This window comes from Dermacentor albipictus, chromosome 8, assembly GCF_038994185.2.
Source record: "Dermacentor albipictus isolate Rhodes 1998 colony chromosome 8, USDA_Dalb.pri_finalv2, whole genome shotgun sequence".
Classification (NCBI taxonomy): Eukaryota; Metazoa; Arthropoda; class Arachnida; order Ixodida; family Ixodidae; genus Dermacentor; species Dermacentor albipictus.
In genome coordinates, this window is record NC_091828.1 from 83,053,284 (window position 1) to 83,073,026 (window position 19,743).

The window sequence follows — 19,743 nt, forward strand, 5'->3', positions numbered from 1 at the left end:
TCATCCTGACAGTGTGCTGCATGCGCTCATTCTGCCGAACCTTGTGATGGTCTTCATGTCTTCTTTTTATCATTCTGGCAGTATGTTGTATGTGCTTATTCTGCCGATCCTTGTGATGATGTTCATGTCTTCCTTTTGTCACCCTGGTGGTGTGTTGCACGTGCTAATTCTGCCGAACCTGGCAGTGGGCTTTATGTCTTGTTTCTGTCACCCTGGCAGTGTGTTGCGTGTGCTAATTCTGCCGACCCTGGCAGTGGGGTTCATGCCATCTTTTTGACATCCTGGCTTTGTGTTGCATGTGCTAATTCTGCCAACCTTGGAGGTGGGGTTCATGTCTTCTTTTTATCATCCTGGCAGTGTGTTGCATGTGCTCATTCTGCCGATCCTTGTGATGGTGTTCATGTCTTCTTTTTGTCACCCTGGTAGTGCGTTGCGTGTGCTAATTCTGCCGACCCTGGCAGTGGGGTTCATGTAATCTATTTGACACCCTGGCATTGGCTTGCATGTGCTAATTCTGCCAACCTTGGAGGTGGGGTTCATGTCTTCCTTTTATGATCCTGGCACTGTGTTGCATGGGCTCTTTCTGCCGATCCTTGTGATGGTGTTCATGTCTTCTTTTTGTCACCCTGGCAGTGTGTTGCATGTGCTAATTCTGCCGAACCTGGCAGTGGGGTTCATGTCTTCTTTTTATCATCCTGGCAGTGTGTTGCATGTGCTCATTCAGCTGATCCTTGTGATGGTGTTCACGTCTTCTTTTTGTCACCCTGGCAGTGTGTTGCATGTGCAAATTCTGCCGATTCTGGCAGTGGGGTGCATGTCATCTTTTTGTAACCCTGGCAGTGTGTCGCATGTGCTAATTCTGCCGACCCTGGTAGTGGGGTTCATGTCATCTTTTTGACATCCTGGTATTGTGTTGCATGTGCTCATTCTGCCGATCCTTGTGATGGGGTTCATGTCTTCTTTTTGTCACCCTGGCAGTGTGTTGCATGCGCTCATTCGGCCGATCCTTGTGATGGCATTCATATCTTCTTTTTGTCACCCTGGCAGTGTGTTGCATGTTCTAATTTTGCCGACCCTGGCAGTGGGGTTCATGTCATCTATTTGACACCCTGGCATTGTATTGCATGTGCTAATTTTGCCAACCTTGGCAGTGGGGTTCATGTCTTCTTTTTATCATTCTGGCAGTGTGTTGCATGTGCTAATTCTGCCGATCCTTGTGATGGTGTTCATGTCTTCTTTTTGTCACCCTGGCATGGTGTTGCATGTGCTAATTCTGCCAACCATCGCAGTGGGGTTCATGTCTTTTTTCTGTCACCCTGGCAGTGTGTTGCGTGTGCTAATTCTGCCGATCCTGGCAGTGGGGCTCATGCCATCTTTTTGACATCCTGGCTTTGTGTTGTATGTGCTAATTCTGCCAACCTTGGAAGTGGGGTTCATGTCTTCCTTTTATCATCCTGGCAGTGTGTTGCATGTGCTCTTTCTGCCGATCCTTGTGATGGTGTTCATGTCTTCTTTTTGTCACCCTGGCAGTGTGTTGCATGTGCTAATTCTGCTGACCCTGGCAGTGGGGTTCATGTCATCTTTTTGACATCCTGGCTTTGTGTTGCATGTGCTAATTCTGCCAACCTTGGCAGTCGGGTTAATGTCTTCTTTTCATCATCCTGGCAGTGTGTTGCATGTGCTCATTCTGCCGATCTTTGTGATGGTGTTCATGTCTTCTTTTTGTGACCCTGGGAGTGTGTTGCATGTGCTAATCGTGCCGAACCCCGGAATGGGGTTCATGTATTCTTTTTGTCGCCCTGGCAGAGTGTTGTAAGTGCTCATTCTGCCAAACCTGGCAGTGGAGTTCATGTCTTCTTTTTGTCAACCTGGCGGTGAGTTGTATGAGCTGATTCTGCCGGACCTCGAAGTGGGGTTCATGTCTTCTTTTTGTCACCCTGGCAGTGTGTTGCATGTGCTAATTCTGCCAAACCTGGCAGTGGAGTTCATGTGCTCTTTTTATCATCCTCGCAGTATGTTGTATATGCTGATACTGCCGAACCTCGCAGTGGGGTTCATGTATTCTTTTTGTCACTCTGGCAGAGTGTTGCATGTGGTAATTCTGCCAAACCTGGCTGTGGAGTTCATTTCTTCTTTTTGTCGACCTGGCGGTGAGTTGTATGAGCTGATTCTGCCGAGCCTCGCAGTGGGGTTCATGTATTCTTTTTGTCACCCTGGCAGAGTGTTGCATGTGCTAATTCTGGCAAACCTTGGCAGTGGGGTTCACGTCTTCTTGTTATCATCCTGGCAGTGTGTTGCATGTGCTCATTCTGCCGATCCTTGTGATGGTGTTCCTGTCTTATTTTTGTCACCCTGGCAGTGTGTTGCATTTGCTAATTCTGCCAAACCTGGCAGTGGAGTTCATGTCTTCTTTTTGTCAACCTGGCATTGTGTTGCATGTGATAATTCTGCCAACCTTGGCAGTGGGGTTCATGTCATCTTTTTGACATCCTGGCATTGTGTTGCATGTGCTCATTTTGCCGATCCTTGTGATGGTGTTCATGTCTTCTTTTTGTCACCCTGGCAGTGTGTTGCATGTGCTCATTCTGCCAAACATGGCAGTGAAGTTCATGTCTTCTTTTTGTCAACCTGGCGGTGAGTTGTATGAGCTGATTCTGCCGGACCTCGAAGTGGGGTTCATGTCTTCTTTTTGTCACCCTGGCAGTGTGTTGCATGTGCTAATTCTGCCAAACCTGGCAGTGGAGTTCATGTCTTCTTTTTATCATCCTCGCAGTGTGTTGTATGTGCTGATACTGCCGAACCTCGCAGTGGGGTTCATGTATTCTTTTTGTCACTCTGGCAGAGTGTTGCATGTGGTAATTCTGCCAAACCTGGCAGTGGAATTCATGTCTTCTTTTTGTCACCCTGGCGGTGAGTTGTATGTGCTGATTCTGCCGAACCTCGCAGTGGGGTTCATCTATTCTTTTCGTCACCCCGGCAGAGTGTTGCATGGGCTAATTCTGCCTACCCTGGCTGTTGGGCTCATGTCTTCTTTTTGCCACCCTGGCAGAGTGCAGCATGTGTTACCGCCTCTTGAAATTGTCGTTCATGCCATGGTTTTGGCAGTTAATGGCAATGTGTTGCGAGTGTTATTTGTGCAGAACCCGCCAGCGCGTTGCGTGTACTGTTTTTGCCTACCGTAGCATTGTGTTGCCTACGTTCTTTCAGCCAATAATTTGAGTGTATCGGGTATGTTATTTCTACCAACCCGGCATTTCTTTTGCGCATTTCACGTATTTCTTCTGTCGGCGTTGGTAGTGCGGTTTGGTGTGCGTGTTCTTTCAGCCGACTCACATACTCATGCTTACGTTGAGAGGATGACCAAGAAAATACACGCACGAAAATACTGCGGTTGTTTGCTGAATTCGTTGTGCTACAATGAACTAGCCATAGCGCAGATGCATTCTATATTACAGCTGTTCGTTTCAATACGGCTTCACCACCGTCACCCAGCTGCACAAACTGTTGCTTGATATTAGTGCTGTTCTTCACACGTATCCGTTTTAAGGTTGAAGTTCCAATTTGTCGCACCAACGTTTATTTGATTCCTTTTTACCAAGAACAAGGAATGACTGGAACCACCTCCCTGATTCCATGACCGCCTATACTGACGCCACAAACTTCAAGAATATTGTTAACGAATTTGTTTGTAATAATCACCACTCCTTTCTGTAATGCCCCCGGGCCTTGACAGTATGACAATAACTAACTAAATAAATAAATATGGACAATGTATGCCATGTTTAATAGCTGCGTGCTATCTATTCAAACATGCGAGGTTTCGTATAACGCATAGAGGCGTTTTTAAACGAGATATTATTGATCATGTGAGATTACCACATGATTACCACATGGAACTGGTGGTGACGGGGCGGGAGTCATGTTGCGCAATATTGCGCATAGTTTAGCGACGTCAAAGAAAAGTGTGGGGAAGTTGGTTGAAGTGTTACTAGATAATATTGCTGCGCCAGCCAACCCATATGCAAAGATGTCGCGCAGTATTTTAATGCCTTGGATAGGATTATCGCAACGTTATCATAGGCACCTGTAGATATTTGGGCTTGTTGGGGTAACATTTCGCAGTTTTTTCCTGTAGGGCAAATAGCACAAGGATGTAGAAGAAAAAGCAGACACACACTGGCGCTAACTTCCAACAAACATTGATTGCCAGGACGGACGCCATTTTTATACCCTCACGTTTTTATCTCGCTTGTTCTTACACGCACTTGTCTACTGACAAGGTAATAGCAAATGATAGTACAACTCACTTGCAGAATAGGCAAAAACTATTGTTTAACGCATGGGCAGGAATTCCAACTCCTTCTTTGATAATGACACAGGCGATTGGCTAACACAAGCATTGCCAAACTCTTCAATGCGAGCACTTTCAATGATGGGACGAGTCAATTCGCATTTGCTTCTCCCGATAACGACTGTATCTTCAAATCTCGGAACGCATCCGCACTTATGACGACGAATTGCGAGAAAGACATCCGGCGAAGGCTTGTTGACTTTATTGGAGTCCTCCCTAAGCCTCAATTGCATGTGGTCAGGGAATGTTGCCCACGCCGGAAAGTCGCGACGATGACGCCCCAGTAAGTGGAATATTTACACAATGTACCAGTAAAATTTCGTAAAATGATACTCCTACATACTGTAGGAGTATCATTTCTGCCTTCCATCAAAACGGCGTTCTTGTTCCGAGAGACAGGAATTTTCGCCTGGTGTACTATGTGCTAAGAGCAGCTGCTGTAGGTGAGTGTATGAAATGCCGCACAACACCCACAGCGGCACCGCTGTGACGTTAAGCTTACGCAAAAAAAAAAATAAACATGGGACAGAACGATCAGTTTGTTAGTCGAGCCGCTGCCGCTCAGCAAGGGCTGCCAACGGTGGAGCCGAGCAAGCAGCAGGCTAAGGTACAGCGACAGCAAAAGCGGCGGCTGTGAGCTCGCAAGAAAACGAAAACACACACTGACACGCAGGCGTTCCTTCGAGAAGGTGTCAGTCGTCTGGCGCGCGGAATAAATGTTGCGCGCAAGTTAGGCGTGCTGCGGGAACGCCTGCCAACAGCTGTTTTCTGGCGGACCCTCTCAAGAGTGGAGGGGAGCCAAGAGGCGCGCGCGGGCGAGTTCCGAATCGCGCCTCAGAGCTACGCGATCTGGATTCTGGAGACAAGAGAGAGCGAGAGAAAGAGGGAAAGAAAAGGAACACAATGAAGTCCGAAAAACGCGGGCAGACGACAAACGAAGCGCGATAAACAAGCGCGAACTATTTGCTTGCTCGCGCGTAGGAATACACACTATAGCAGACGATTCTCGCCCTGAGAAACACGCGAGCAGACGATAGAATTTTTACAAAATCTCCAGATGTGTCTCCATTTTACGTGGTGCGGCTGCTTTTGACGAATTCTTCAACTTTTGAAAAAAACTCGCTGTGGTCGTTGCTGAGCTCGGTTCAGAGCTCGGTGGTGTATTTTGCTACGCCTTCGCTAAAGCCGACCTTGTTTTTCCGTTTCCGTAAACTTCCATTTTCCTCGCCTTCTTGCCCACGTAGCATATTTAACCCGTTCTCATTACGTACTCAAGCTATCGTTACGTTGCCATGAAGAGTTTTTTTTTCTCGCAATTTACCTCGGCCGCAGCGCCTACGGCTTTGCAGTAAATAATGAACTAGTCCCGTTTTTTTTAAAAAACAAGCGCGAACTATATCTCAGCGCGCACGCACGCGCGCGCTCTCGGGCGGAGCGATACGTTTCGGAGCAGACGATCTCGCACCGTATAAAGCCCTGGCCCGCGGCGCGGCGCGATTCAGCGCCGGGCTCAACGGCTCCCCGCCGGTGCGAGCTAGCGCGCGGCTAGCTGGCGCCATCCGTTAGAAGCTGGGACTCGTTCGCCAAAAAAGCCCACTCGAAGGAACACACAACAGTCTCCGCTGCTGCCCAGACCTCTCTTTTTGTACTCCGGCGACAACGTTCCGCCGTGCTTTCATTTTTTGCCACCGGTGTTTCGCTGCCACGCCAGTTCGTGTTTGTATTCTTCCCCGTAAGAAACTCTGTTGCCGTTCTCTTTTGTACCCCCTTCGTGTGGCTCTATTTACGGTGCGCCCGCGAAGCGAAGACGTCGGTTCATTTGTCTACTCGTGTAAGCCAGTTTATATATCTATATAACGCTAGTCGGGTTCTTCAACCGCCTTGTCTTCTGTCTCTGCTCAACGGCCAAGCAAGCGAATAGCATCTCATCGCCTCCGCCGCCGACTGCCAGCTGTGTTTCCTGCGACCTCTAGGCAAGCTAGCCGCTGTCGCCGGACTCCCGTGACACACTTCGTCTTTGGATGCATTCCGGTGAGTCCGTGCTCCATCTTCTTTTTTGTTCGAAAGTTTGCACGCCGTTTATCTCGGCAGCACTCGTTCGTTATCGGTGTTTGTAAACAGTCCTGTTCGCGACAACAATAACCAACCCCCCTTTCCCTCCTTCGCCACCCTTGCTCGCTCGAACCTCCTCGCAACTCGCTCCATATCGCCGTCTCTGTGGGGTAATGCGGTGACCTTGAATATTTTTTCCTCCTCCAGGTTATCGGTTTTGCCGTGCCACTGACAGATTGCGTTGGGTGCGAGACTGCGCGAGGATTAGGCTTACCATTTTTATTTGGGATTCACGGGGAAGTCCGCGGAGAACAACACAGCAGGGTGACTTTAACCATCGTTGGTATGGTGGCCAACTGATGACGTAGCTCACAGCGTTTATCGACTAGTGGCATTCGTAAGGTAGGCCATCGATAGTAGCTTTCTTCACCGAGCCTACTATGAAACCCGCAGGACTTGAGCAACAAAAAAGAAAAGGGTTACATTAGGGATCAACTGTTTACAGCTGTTAACGCTCGAAGCACCTGTTCCGCCATGATCGAGTTGAAGGGAGCTTTACGTTCTTTTTCCCTAGTTTTTTCGTCAAATAGTTCCCTGTTGGGAGGGGACCTTGAAAATCGAGAGACGCGTGCCGGACGGCGCTCCTTTGTACTTTATCTCTTTTCTATCTCGGCTCGCTGGCTCCAATCCTCGACCACATATAGAGTTATCGATCTAGACGTTCCTCCAATGGCAGTCGCCGGGACAAAAACAGAGCGCGGTGGGCGCCGATGCTGCAGTTCTGCCTGTGCTTGGAACGTCCGAAAATAAAGCGAGCAAACAGGGGGAGGGGGAGCGAAGTAGGGTACGACGCCTTCGTCTTATCCCTCTCGCCCTTATCTTTCTCTCGGGATGGCTCGTACGCGAGTAGATACTTCGATAGTGCGCCCTCTGCTGCCTGTGTTTTGGGAGAGTTCGAGAAAGAAGCAGACATGTGAAGGAAGAGGGCTAGATAGGACAGCTCTTTATCTTACTCATCTCGTCCTTATCTTATCTCTGCGTCTCCGAATGATTGTGTGCATGTAAATAGAATGATGTTTTGATCTTACATCTTTCGTTCTGTCAGGTTAAAGAGATAAACAAAGCCCCCGCATAAAGGAGGGAAGTGAACTAGGAGAGCCCTTTATCTTCTCTATCGCACTATTTTCTTATCTTTGTGCTTCGGGATGGTCGCGTGCGAGCAGATGCTTCAATATTGTACCCGTGGAGACTGTGTTTCGTAATGTTGGAGAAAGAAGCAAACAATGAAGAAAGGGAAATAGCTAGGACAGCATCTTATCTTATCCATCTCACCCTTACTTCTGTGTCTCCGATTGCTCGTGAGCGAGCAAATACTTTAACTTGCTCTTGCGGCCTTTGTTTTGGGACGTTCGAGAAAGAAACAAATAAACAAAAATAAACGTAGATGGTACTTATCTCTCTCACTCTTATCTTTCTCTCTCGCTTTTTACTGTTTATTTGCCTTCTGAGATTATCATCCGATTACAGGGATACCTTGATAGAGGATTGATAAAAAGAACATCACGGGCACCTCCTGTCTATGTTTTGGATCATTAAAAAACGAACAATGAGAACTCAAACGGTGTTGCATGTTATCTATATTGTGCTAATTTTATCTTGGTCTTTATAGAAGTTTGTCTGCAAACAGAAATACATTTATTATGGTTTGACAGAAAATTTTGCGTGTTCCTGGAGCCTTTATTTTTCAACTGGAGAGCAAGCGACAAAAAATGAAATGGGAGGCGCTAGTCGCGCTTTATCTTCTCCATCTCTTATGCATCTTTCTCGAGATGCTGCTTTGTCAATCGAGAGAGTGGCCGAGAGTTGATAAAAAAGTGGCGTTGGAGCAGCTTATCTTAACCAAACAAAACTAATCAAAACAAAACACGACTTCTCTTTGTCATCAAAACAATCGCCTGCAAATCGGAGTCGTTTAATTGTGGCTTCATTGGTCAAGGTGTGCTGGTGGAGCACCCACCTGCAACTTTAGAGAAGCAAGCAAACACATGAAACTTGAGACAGTTTATCTGGTCCTTTTCTTAGCATACTGACCTAATAATCGTCAAGCTTCCATTCAGGCTAGGTAAAGACATTGTTCATTCGGCCAAGATATTGTTCAACATTGAAGAACGAAAGAAGAAAAAAAATTAACCCGAATGAAGAAAAATCCAGTCTAATCTCTATAGATAAGACTCCTGACCTAGAGCAAAATAAATGTTTACCTCTCTCTCTATCGATATGCTATTCTCCGAAAATCAAGAGACTGAATGAACTTTGTTGATTGCGTAGGTCATGTGACGGCGTGAATTGGGGAACCGAGCGATTACGCGAACCACCGTGACATGCTCTGATTCGGTTCTTACCTTTTTTCCTTCGTGTTTTCGTATCATGGGGCTCACTGAGGCTTCACAGCGGTGCATAGTGTGGCGCGTGCTTTGATAGTGGAACATTCGAAAGCCAAAACGAAAGAAAAAAGAAGGAAAGGTGAGGGGTTGCTTAAGCTCACGTCGCTATCTGAATAATTCAAAGTTTTGGATTGACTCGCCATCTTGGATTGGTGCGTGTAGTGATACGCATGTGATTCCTCAGCCGGAGGTTACAATGTCTGGAGACGGAAGGGGAAGCCTAAAGGCAGTTCGCGCTTTTCATCCCGCTCCCGAAATTCTCAATCAATCGCCACGCGTTCAACGACGTATTACTTCGAAGGCCAACTGTTGTCCTTTTTTTGTTTGCTTGTTAACATGATTTTTCTTACACTTAGTTGCAGTTTTCACGTTTCTTATTTTCTCTTCACTCTTCATCTTTGGTTGTAGTCTTCATTGTTGCCATTGTTAGCAGGGCTGTCCCCAAATTCATACTTGGCCAAACGTGCATGCTTTCTGTTTTGTAACGGAAACGATATGCATGGTAGGGCACTTTAGTGACGTCACTGACGTGGCAGCGTCACTAATACATCGGCATAAACGCGCAAGCTTACACGAAACATCTGTAAACTCCCCGCGACAATATGTAAAAAAAAAGGAACACTTACTGGGGAAACTTAACATGTCCTGGAGATATCTTAAGGCTGTTGGAGTGTCACTATCCCCATTGCGGCTGACGCATTTACAGGTCATCAACCAACGTAAAAAAAGATCACGCCATGACGCATCTGAACGGACGTTGATATAACCGACATGCCGCCACTCAGTTCTCTCTTTTTATGCGTAGCATATTGCAATCACTCAGTTCAGCCCTTGGGCGCGGCCGCGCAGCCACTATTGAGGGTATGAGCCATACCATTGAGGGTAAGAGCCATTGTTCATTGCTGCGCGTCTCATATTCATTGCTGCGCGTCTCATATGTGGGTCTATTCTCTTTTAAGTTTGCTATGTTTGTTATTAGGTTGCTTCCATTTTTATGCGTTGCATAATGCAATCACTCAGTTCAGCCCTTGGGCGCGGCCGGGCAGCCACCATTGACCTTTAGCGCAACCACGTGACGTGACGTCACGACAGCCGGAGGAAAAGCTGGGCCCCAACTCGCGCAATATGCAGCGCATTCTTGGCTTAACCAAGCTAAGCCTGGCCATTTTTTCAAAACATACGTTGGAGGTCTGCCTCTCCATTAAGCCATAGCTTTCGGAGCTCCCGCCCGACTTGGGACAGCGTTCCGTCGAGCTGCCCCCGGGCCTCAACGCGGTCGCAGGTGTTGGGCGGCCCCTAATCGTGCGAGGGATCGGAGCTCGCTGGCGACCGCGAAGGGCGCCCGAGTCACAGACCGCGGGGGTCGACTTCGCGGCAACGTGTCACGTGTGCTAGCGCTCGGATCGCGAGGGATCGCCTGCTGCACCCAGGGGCCTCTTTTCCCGGCGTCCTGTCGACCGAGCCACTACGCGGCAGCCAGGGCTGCTATAAATACGCGAGAAAAATAAAACACCCTCTGCCGCGGCGGCGTCGGCGGTCCACAACGGCTCCGCGTCGGGTGTCCCGCGAGAAGGTCTTCTACACGTCCCTGCAAACCCACCCCGCGAACGCAGCGTTCGAAAAAAACAACAACAACAAAAGACAGCGTAGTTGCTGTTGCCACGACGGCACGTGAGAAGGGCCCTACTATTATACGCAAAAAGTGCTCGTCCTTTGTCTGTTTAGCGACAGCTGCTGCTCCCAACGTAAAAAAAAATAAAATAAAATAGACCAGACCAGTCTGTGGACTCTTCGTCGACAACTTTGTGATCTTTCGGACATCTTCTAGACATACGTCTCTTATTTCGTTTGTACACTGAACTACGTCATAGAAAGATATTTAGGCTACTCTTTCACGATAGACTTCGTTTTGAGAATGGTTACTAGCAGAGTCTATATGGGTTGCTCAAGGAGATGCATGAGCTCATAAGTTTCGGAGGATAACTGTGATGCTGCAGAACGAAGTTTAAAAAGATTTTTTTTTCACAGGCAGTATAAATGATCATTTATGAAGCTTAGCCTCGTTACTCACCTCGCCACATGGTTAAAAGGCTCGGCGACGCTAATGTTGGATTTTATATAACAACAGCTGTTGCACCTTAGTCAAGGCAAAATTAAATCAGTAACTACATTTGTTTCAGTCTGCTTTGCCATCGACGTCTCTTAAGCATACTTTAGCCATTTTGGCTCTACAATTCACATCGACTGTCATACGAATAAGTGGTTAATGCATCTCCTGTCCGTCTACCTACTCGCGGGTCAGCAGACATAGAAAGTTGTTTTCAGAGTCCACAGACTGCTTAAGAAGGCGTGCGAGGTCTTGAGTTCGTAGCCTGTCTCTTGAGAATTAATGGACCACGGAAACACGACTTGGGTGGACTTTCCACCGACCGATTAAATTAAGTGGCGGAACAGTATAATATCGTGGCATTGACAGCACCGTAGGGAATGTCCTCGTAAACTTGGACTTCGTTTTTTTTTAATGCGAAAGCAGTATACGTCTCATTACGCGAGAATGCGGCGTCACAGTCGGCGGCGTGACCGACCGATGGTACCGAAAATGGCCGACGGCGCGAACAGTAAGAACGCGCCAATAAAATGCCCGTATTGACGTCAAATTTCTCAGGGAGGTTCCCGTAACACAAAGTTAATGTCTTCGAAAAAGAAAATTTCGTAGGTTTCGGTCTTTGGTGGGACTCGAACCCGGACCTCCGGGCTGCGAGACGATCCGCGCTTCCCCCGATCCGATGGCGGCTCCACGGTCCAGGTCGACTAAAGGCGTGGCCTAGTGCCTACGTCATTTAACACGTCACGGCGCAGACATCTGCCTGACTAAAGGCGTGGCCTAGTGCCTACGTCATGGAACACGTCACGCCGCAGACATATCTGCCTGACTAAAGGCGTGGCCTAGTGCCTACGTCATTGAACACGTCACGCCGCAGACATATCTGCCTGACTAAAGGCGTGGCCTAGTGCCTACGTCATTGAACACGTCACGCCGCAGACATCTGCCTGACTAGAGGCGTGGTCTAGTGCCTGCGTTAATGAGCACGTGACGGCTCAGCCAATGAGGAGGAGGTGGCGCCTCGTCATGAGTGTGTGAAACGAGTGTATGGCCCGAGCTTTATAACTGTCAAGGAGCTGCCAGCCGAAAGCGTGGACGCGGTGAACATTACCGCCTGGCTCGTCAGTGTGCTCATTTGACTTGGTGCATCGTCGGTTCGTCAGTGTGACGTCACTAGTGTCTAAGAGTGGAAAATTCCTCGCGCATAGCTACGTGATATTTTTCAAGCCGGCGCTTGATCGTGTGTACCGGCCGATCATCACCTGTTTTGACCGTAGTGCAGGCCCAATTGTGTCTCGTCAGAATGTAGATTGCCGGGCAAAGCATTCTTTCTTTTAAGCTGAATATAAATTCTGCATGCAGTCCTCATGCTTCCTGATGTAATTCGTCCAACAGTTTTGTCAATGGAGACATGGATACCATTATTATTAATAAAAAATATTATTGTTATTGTTACTGTGACCCACAAAAGCTGCTAACAAATCCGCCTCTATTCCGAACGCTTAGCGGTTGTGAGATAGACTACCGATATTTCTTGTCAAAAAGGTCAAACTGTTAGGGCATGCCCTTCTTCGAGAGGGCCTATGCAGTCTTCAAAGAAAAACGTTTACACGTTTCCCGCACCCTGTATCGGTGATTACTTCGGAGGGCGCACCCCTTGCAAAAGTTATAACAAAATTTCCTTCCTTTGTCATACTGTCCGACTACTCTGTCGAGATGAAACTGAATGCCAGGGATATATATATATATATATATATATATATATATATATATATATATATATATATATATATATATATATATATATATATATATATATATATATATTGCGAGACAGGAGACGCGATCGAACGAGCTTGAGATGACGAGAGGAGAGGGAAAGGGCATACACAGCTGGGCAGGGGCGAGGGTGGTAGTGGTGGTGGGGAGGGGGGAGCGAGGTGTGCTGCAGGGCTTCTAAGAGAAATAAGCGGCCGGCCTCGGAGAAGACAGCTGTTCGCAGCCTGCTCTGCTCTTTCAAACGCGCAACGCACGCTTCTTGTGCCTGCTTGATTTCTTTGTTATATTTAGCCTCGCCGTGTGCTTTCTCAGAGTACGCAGAGTGGGCTATCGTGCCTTGCATTGACGCGTGTCAGCGGCAAAGGTAGCCGTTCGCTGCTGAGCGCTTGCGAGGTTGTGGGTTCGTGCCCCGCCTACACAGAGGCGTCAGAACTGTCATGGAAGAGGGGTGCAAAAGAAAAACTTGTATGCGAAAAAGCGCAGGTTTCTGAAATTTGGCTTTATTTTCAGTTAGACCAGATGGTAGAAAAAGGAGAAATCCCGCACCACTGCGCCAACGCAGAAATATCAAAACATAATGAATGAATGAATGAATGAATGAATGAATGAATGAATGAATGAATCAATCAATCAATCTGTAGGGCTCCAGCCTTGTGTTGACGTAAGTGAAGGCACACTTACACCTTCAAATATCAGAAAGAAAAGAAACTCATCGGTGTCGGTACAGAGAGGTATCGGTAATAATTTTAATAATTAATAGAAATTAACGCCCCGAAGTTGTACGCACATGCTGCGATTGGAGGCTGCATGAAATGCAGTGATTCAAATCAAATTGGACCTCATGTGTATTGATGAAGTGTAGTCCACCTCTTCGAGTAATCCAGCTGACGGGACAGAATTGCGATAACTAATGCAATAGATTTTAATAAGTGTCGTTTAAATAAAATAATAACCAGGTTTGCGTTACGTTTAGCCCACGTCGATTTTTTTTTTGCCTTCGTTTATTTCACTAACGTCCCCTAAAATAATAGGCTATCACAGGGCCTTTTTTCAGTGCCACGTAGTGAGGCCACTGCCAGTGACCGCATTCAGATGACGTTGCCACAAACAGCTACCTAGTTTCCAATGGGAGTATCCCAAAAGAAAAGCTTTTTAATTCTGAAGCGCTCGCTAGGCGGCAATGCCATCTGCGAGGGGCTGATTTCCTCTTCCGGTTATTATGAGGTGACGCTAGTAGTTGTCTTTCTTTCTTTCTTTCTTTCTTTCTTGCTTTTTTTCTTTCTGTCTTTCTTCCTTTCTTTCTTCCATCCTTCCTTCCTTCCTTCCTTCCTTCCTTCTTTCTTTCTTTCTTTCTTTCTTTCTTTCTTTCTTTCTTTCTTTCTTTCTTTCTTTCTTTCTTTCTTTCTTTCTTTCTTTCTTTCTTTCTTTCTTTCTTTCTTCCTTCCTTCTTTTCTTTCTTTCTTTCTTTCTTTCTTTCTTTCTTTCTTTCTTTCTTTCTTTCTTTCTTCCTTTCTTTCTTTCTTTCTTTCTTTCTTTCTTTCTTTCTTTCTTTCTTTTCGAGTTCGTATCCATTACAGAGTGTACTACAACAGACGCTTACTGCTGTAGATGTAATTCCGCGTTGTGTTCAAAATCGAACAGTCGTATGCTTATAGAGACTGCGCAAACCTCGTGAACAACTGGTCTGAAGGTGCAGGTGACTTAATACCAAGTCACCTGCACTAAGTCGTTGTACTAAGTTGTATTAGGACAAGACGCGGTTCTATGCTTACGTATGTACGACACACGATGTGAGAATCTTTTCGGCGGCAAGAACGCATCGCTTGGCGCGGGAACACGACCGAGAATACTAGTTTTAGAATTGCGACTCGCCGTGGTTGCCCAGTGGCTGTGGTGTTGGGCTGCTTAGCGCGAGGTCGCGGGATCGAATCCCGGACCACGGCGGCCGCATTTCGATGGGGACGAAATGCGAAAAACACCCGTGTACTTGGATTTAGGTGCACGTTAAAGAACCCCAGGTGGTCGAAATTTCCGGAGTCCTCCACTACGGCGTGCCTCATAATGAGAAAGTGGTTTTGGCACGTAGAACCACATAATTTTTTTTTAAAGTTTTAGAATTGCGCTACGACTTCTTCGCAAAAAGTAAGCGCGGCGTTCGCGTACCCACTCAAGATGGCGCCTTTCGTGGACGCGTGTTCTCGCCAGTTTTCGCAACCTGACGGGTCGTCGTGTTTTGTCTGTCAAGAAACGCGATACGAGTTTTTTGTTTTTTTTTTCGTTCTCGACACACGGACGTCTTTTGTTAACGAAGATGACGTCACCCGCTGCGCGAAAGAAAAGAAAAATCAAGTTTAAGGGCGCAAAAACATAAATAAAGAAATTAACGAAAGGAAAAGAAAATGCGAGTTATTTGCCAGGAGTTTTTCACGCGAAAGTAACGAATCATCTTAGTAAGAGGACGGAACGGGACAGCTGCTTTAGAGTCGGAACATTGGGGACGCCATAAAACGCGGCCGAAAAAGAGTTGGAAAAGCAAAATAAAATTCACGACGAGGTTCAACGAGAAAGTTAGCTCTGTCGCGCACCTTGAACGTGGTCCTTTTGACGCGCACGCAGAGAGAAGCCTTTCCATATGGCATCGCGATGTATGATGCCATATGTTCTCGTGCGTATATGGTGTGTATTTAAGGCATATTGTTTTTTATTTTTTCCTGTTGAGCCTTGTCCGTAGTTTTCGTGTTGATCTCCGTGGACGGAAATATAGGCGAAAGTGTAGAAGGCGAGTGAAATTTGTACCACACCAAGGATTTAACATAACCGCTCACAAGTCTGTTAGCTTTATTACTTTTGGAGGACGTGAAAGACGGTTTACGATTCTTGGAGGGCTTTGCATATTGGCTTTTTGCTATTTCTGAGGCGAGTGTGGGACCTGAAGTACATCAGTGGCAACGCTAGAAATACTCTGAATGCACTTCTAAGCCCCATTCCACAGAATGACGGTACTTCACGATGCAACATGCCTTTCCCTTTTCAATGTTTTTTATTGGCTCACAACTTCCTCTCACCCATCTTTATTTCTGCCACACACTTGTAGCGCCGTAATTTACAAGGAATAGGTGCCGTCTCACCTTGCGAGAATACGAGTTCTTTTTGTTTTGCGATTACGACGTCGAAATAAACGATGGACATCGTTTCTCGTTACACACGTGGAGTTCCGTTATATGGCACCGTCGGAATTGAGCTCTCGAGCGCGGCTGCTGGCAGCTCGCGCAGCTGGATTCAATCACTGAGAGCCGCTGCCAGAGTCCCAATAAGAGGCCGGCTAACAGCAGACGACGCGTAGCCCCACGCGAGCAGACGAAACCGCATAGTAGCAGACGGCACAGCAGGGAGAGCGCCGCGCAGCAAAAGAAAAGGGCACCAGCAGACGACGCGTGGGCGGAAGCACGCGCTGGCCGACAGGGGCCGCTGCGAGCTGCCCAGCAGAGAGAGAGAGAGAGAGATAATGAGAGAGTAAAACAGGGACAGGTGAGAAAGAAGGGAACGAGAGGAAGCTGAGGATGAAGAAGAAGAAGACAAAGGGCGGGATTGATGCGCAGAGGAGAAAAGGGAACAGGGCCGAGGAGGGTGTTCGTCCTTCCCTCTTTCTGTGCTTCCGAATGGCGGTTCCCCCCGCGAAAACTAGGGCAAATCGATGCGGGGCTCGCTGTGGAACAAGGTCGCATGGAGGTCAGGCCGCACAGCGCCTGATCCACCGCTCTCCGCCGCCTGCGCACTGTGTGTACTGTCAACATTGTTCCAATCAGCGCGCCCATCGTTCACCGCTGTTCTGGTGACGTCAGCAAAAGGAACGCGCCCAGTCGCGCGCGCGCTTAGGCGCGTTTGAAGTGCCGCCGCGCAATCGGGGAGCGGGCTTTCGCCGTCGATTGATCTTTTAACTTCAACTACTCTGCAATGCCGGCAGCATTACAAAATGACTATTTAGACCATCTGTATAATAACACTTGGCCCCTTCAGCCGTCAATTAATTCCGCCCATTGGAAACTTAGTTCCAACGCATTTCTTGCGTCGTTAGAAGGATGTAAAGCTTACGGCTGCAGGTTATAGGCTAGTGCACATTTCGCACTTCCTGCAAAAAAAAATGTGTCGGCTTTGAGAGGTGTTCATTCACTTCGACCAAGTTAGGCTTAACTGATCGGCATGAAATGAATGAAATTTTGCGTTTCGAAGCGGAAAATTGCTGCAATTTTCGTACGTGAACCCTTTGGACCTTGCCGCACGACGGGGTTCAGTGGCTCTCGGCGTCAGGCTCTCGCAAATTGCACAGCAGGTTTTTTTCACGTTTTGCTTGCACTCGTACTGTTTGAAGGGCTAGCGGATTTCTTTCACAATCCAGGAGCCCTGGATTGTGAGAACTTTGCCTATAAAAGTAGAGTAGTTTGCTGGGCCAGTTGGTGCATGGTGAACGTATAATGGTTTCCAGCAAGTACGGACGCGAGCACAAGTAGAAGTAGACAGGACAAGCGTTGTCCTGTCTGTTTCTACGTCTTGTGCTCGCGTCCGTACTTGCTGCAAACCATTATACGTTTACCTATAAAAATTTTGCAGACGGAGAGAGAGAAATAACATAACACAAGATAGAGAGAGAGATAACACAAGATAGAGAGAGAGATAAACGGGATGGGAAAGGCAGGGAGGTTAACGGGTTAAAACTCCGGTTTGCTACCCAACGATTACCAAGGCTACAACGCACCTTACCCAATAGAATATGAAACAACCTTTTCTGCGAAGCGAGTGGTTCTGACAGATCAGACCCTGCCCTTCTATTATTCACTTTTATTTTCCCTCCCTCTGTATGTGATGCGTGGGCCGTGTGAAAATAGGCCTTTTCTACAGCACTTTGGGTCCACTGAAGGGGTAAAATTGAATGAGACGCGAGCTGAAAATGCCAACGACGAAGGCGTCAACGCGAAAGGGGGGGGGGGACTCTGGAGTTTCACATTTCGACGCGTGACGTAATTCGCGCGCAGGGCGTAGAGAACGGTACACGGGCTGCAGATTACGAAACAAGCTGCCGGCGCGAGTGCTGTCAGGGCCGGTGTTTAAGTCGATTTGGCAGGGTACAGATGTCGGCGTTCGCGCCACATTAGTTCACATCGTTTCGCATTTCGTAAATACACGCAACGATCCCTCCGGGGCAACACATAAGGATAGCGGTTGCGCACGACGTGCGCCGGAAGTGCGAAATGTGGCGTCACTAAGATGTGGCGGCGCTTCTGTACGACCGACGAGGCTCGGATGCCTCGATGCGCGTGCTGCAGCGGGAACCACATGGAGCGTACATTTGCGGCGCCGCGGCGTCGCCCTGCGTCAGCGCGTAAATTTATTGATGGGCAGTATTTACGTTTTCATTTACTTTTGTTCATCTTATGCCTTTAACTGCCGTGGTATTTTATATGGGAGTAGGATATGAACAAATCAGTGCAACACTAAAATATGTGCCAATAAAGTGCCCCTTACCTGCAGAGAAATAACAAACGAACAAACAAACAAACAAACAAACAAACAAACAAACAAACAAACAAACGAACGAACAGCAACAATGCTATTGACGAAGCGACAACTTACACAGGACACAGCACTGTGTCCTGTTCTCGCTCTGTTTTTCTTTGCCACAATAAGTCGCCAATTACTAGCTTACGTAGGCACCTTTCTGCGAAAAAGAGCACCGTTACAATGAATCAATAAATGCAGCTGGCAGCATATACAGGAAAGAAAAACTGAACAGAAAGTAAACGTACACGCTCTACGCTGTATCTGGGTTCAGCGCTAACCAAATGGAGCACGTTTTGGTGGGGATTACAGTGCGATCGCCGCGGAGTGTATAAAGAGGTCATGCGGATGCGGGGTGCTTGCGCGCCAGAAATACGCGTGAAATACGCTCCATGTGGTTGCCGCTTCGTATTATGCGGACAAGCGTAATCTGATCCGCTGCACGACTGGCATGCACGTGATTGGGGCGCAGTTATTTGTACGCGCCCGCCTCATATAGGCTCGGAGACGTGTGGCAGGGGTTGAAATACAAATAATAGGCCATAATATAGGCGACCAATAACGGGAACAAGTGCACGAGACTGTCTGCGTGCACTTAACAAGGATCCAATACGGACGACGTAAGTGCGTGGTGAGAAAGGCTCCCCAAGCGAAGCTGATATGAGGATCCAAATGCAAATTGTTTGTGTGTTCGTGTAAATGTTTATCTCCGCCATTGTCTTTGAAGCTAACGTTCCCGTACATTCGGCACAATTAGCGGGGAGTCTACTCTAGATTCAGCTTTGGCGAATACCTTCGGGCATACCGTAGTTTTGTTTGAGTATTGCTGCGACGATTGTATTCGATGCGACAAACTGGGAAAGCGAAGGAGAAACAAAGCCTCATCGTGTATACGATGCATTCGCCTGTATGCATGTGTGCGTCTTTGCGTATGTACGTGTGTGCGTGCGGCGGCTTTGCCGGCACAGCGAGCTGTACGTCCTCAGCTATAACAAGCAGGAGGACTGGAGCATTGATAGAGAAATACAAGAAACGGGTGTAGCCGACAATATAGTTGAGGTTCAACAGGAAGGAGTGGAGCCGGGCAGAGCAGGTAATTTAGTTACTTAAACATTACAATAAGCCGAATGTTCGCCGAGAGAAGAAAATCGCAGTCGAGGACGGCCGAGATTTGGGTGGCGTGACGAGATTAGGAAATATGTATGCAAAGCAGTCCGTGAAATAGAGACGAAATATAGGCTGATGTTGATTATGGCGGTGATGATGGCGACGATGCAACTTTACACCGCTTCGCAGCGGTTGCTCGATCTTGTTTGGCTAGTTGGGGAGACAAAAGGGCTGCAAGTTGACAGAGACGGACAGAAAGACGCTCTCCTTGTCTGTGCTCGTCCTCTAACAGATTTACCTTTGTTTACAAACACGGCCGCTCGTAGCGCAGATTGTTCCTGTCGCATTCGCGG

At 47.6% G+C, this 19,743-nt stretch overlaps 1 protein-coding gene across 1 annotated transcript in view; it reads left to right on the plus strand.

Moving 5' to 3' along the window:
* Positions 1-5,826: 5,826 nt before the first annotated feature.
* Positions 5,827-19,743, plus strand: part of LOC135898624 (protein Tob1-like) — a 31,701-nt gene continuing 17,784 nt past the window's right edge. The window contains exon 1 of the mRNA XM_065427673.1: positions 5,827-6,382. Coding sequence (XP_065283745.1) covers positions 6,373-6,382 — 10 coding nt within the window. The 5' untranslated portion in view covers positions 5,827-6,372. The remainder of the gene's footprint in view (positions 6,383-19,743) is intronic.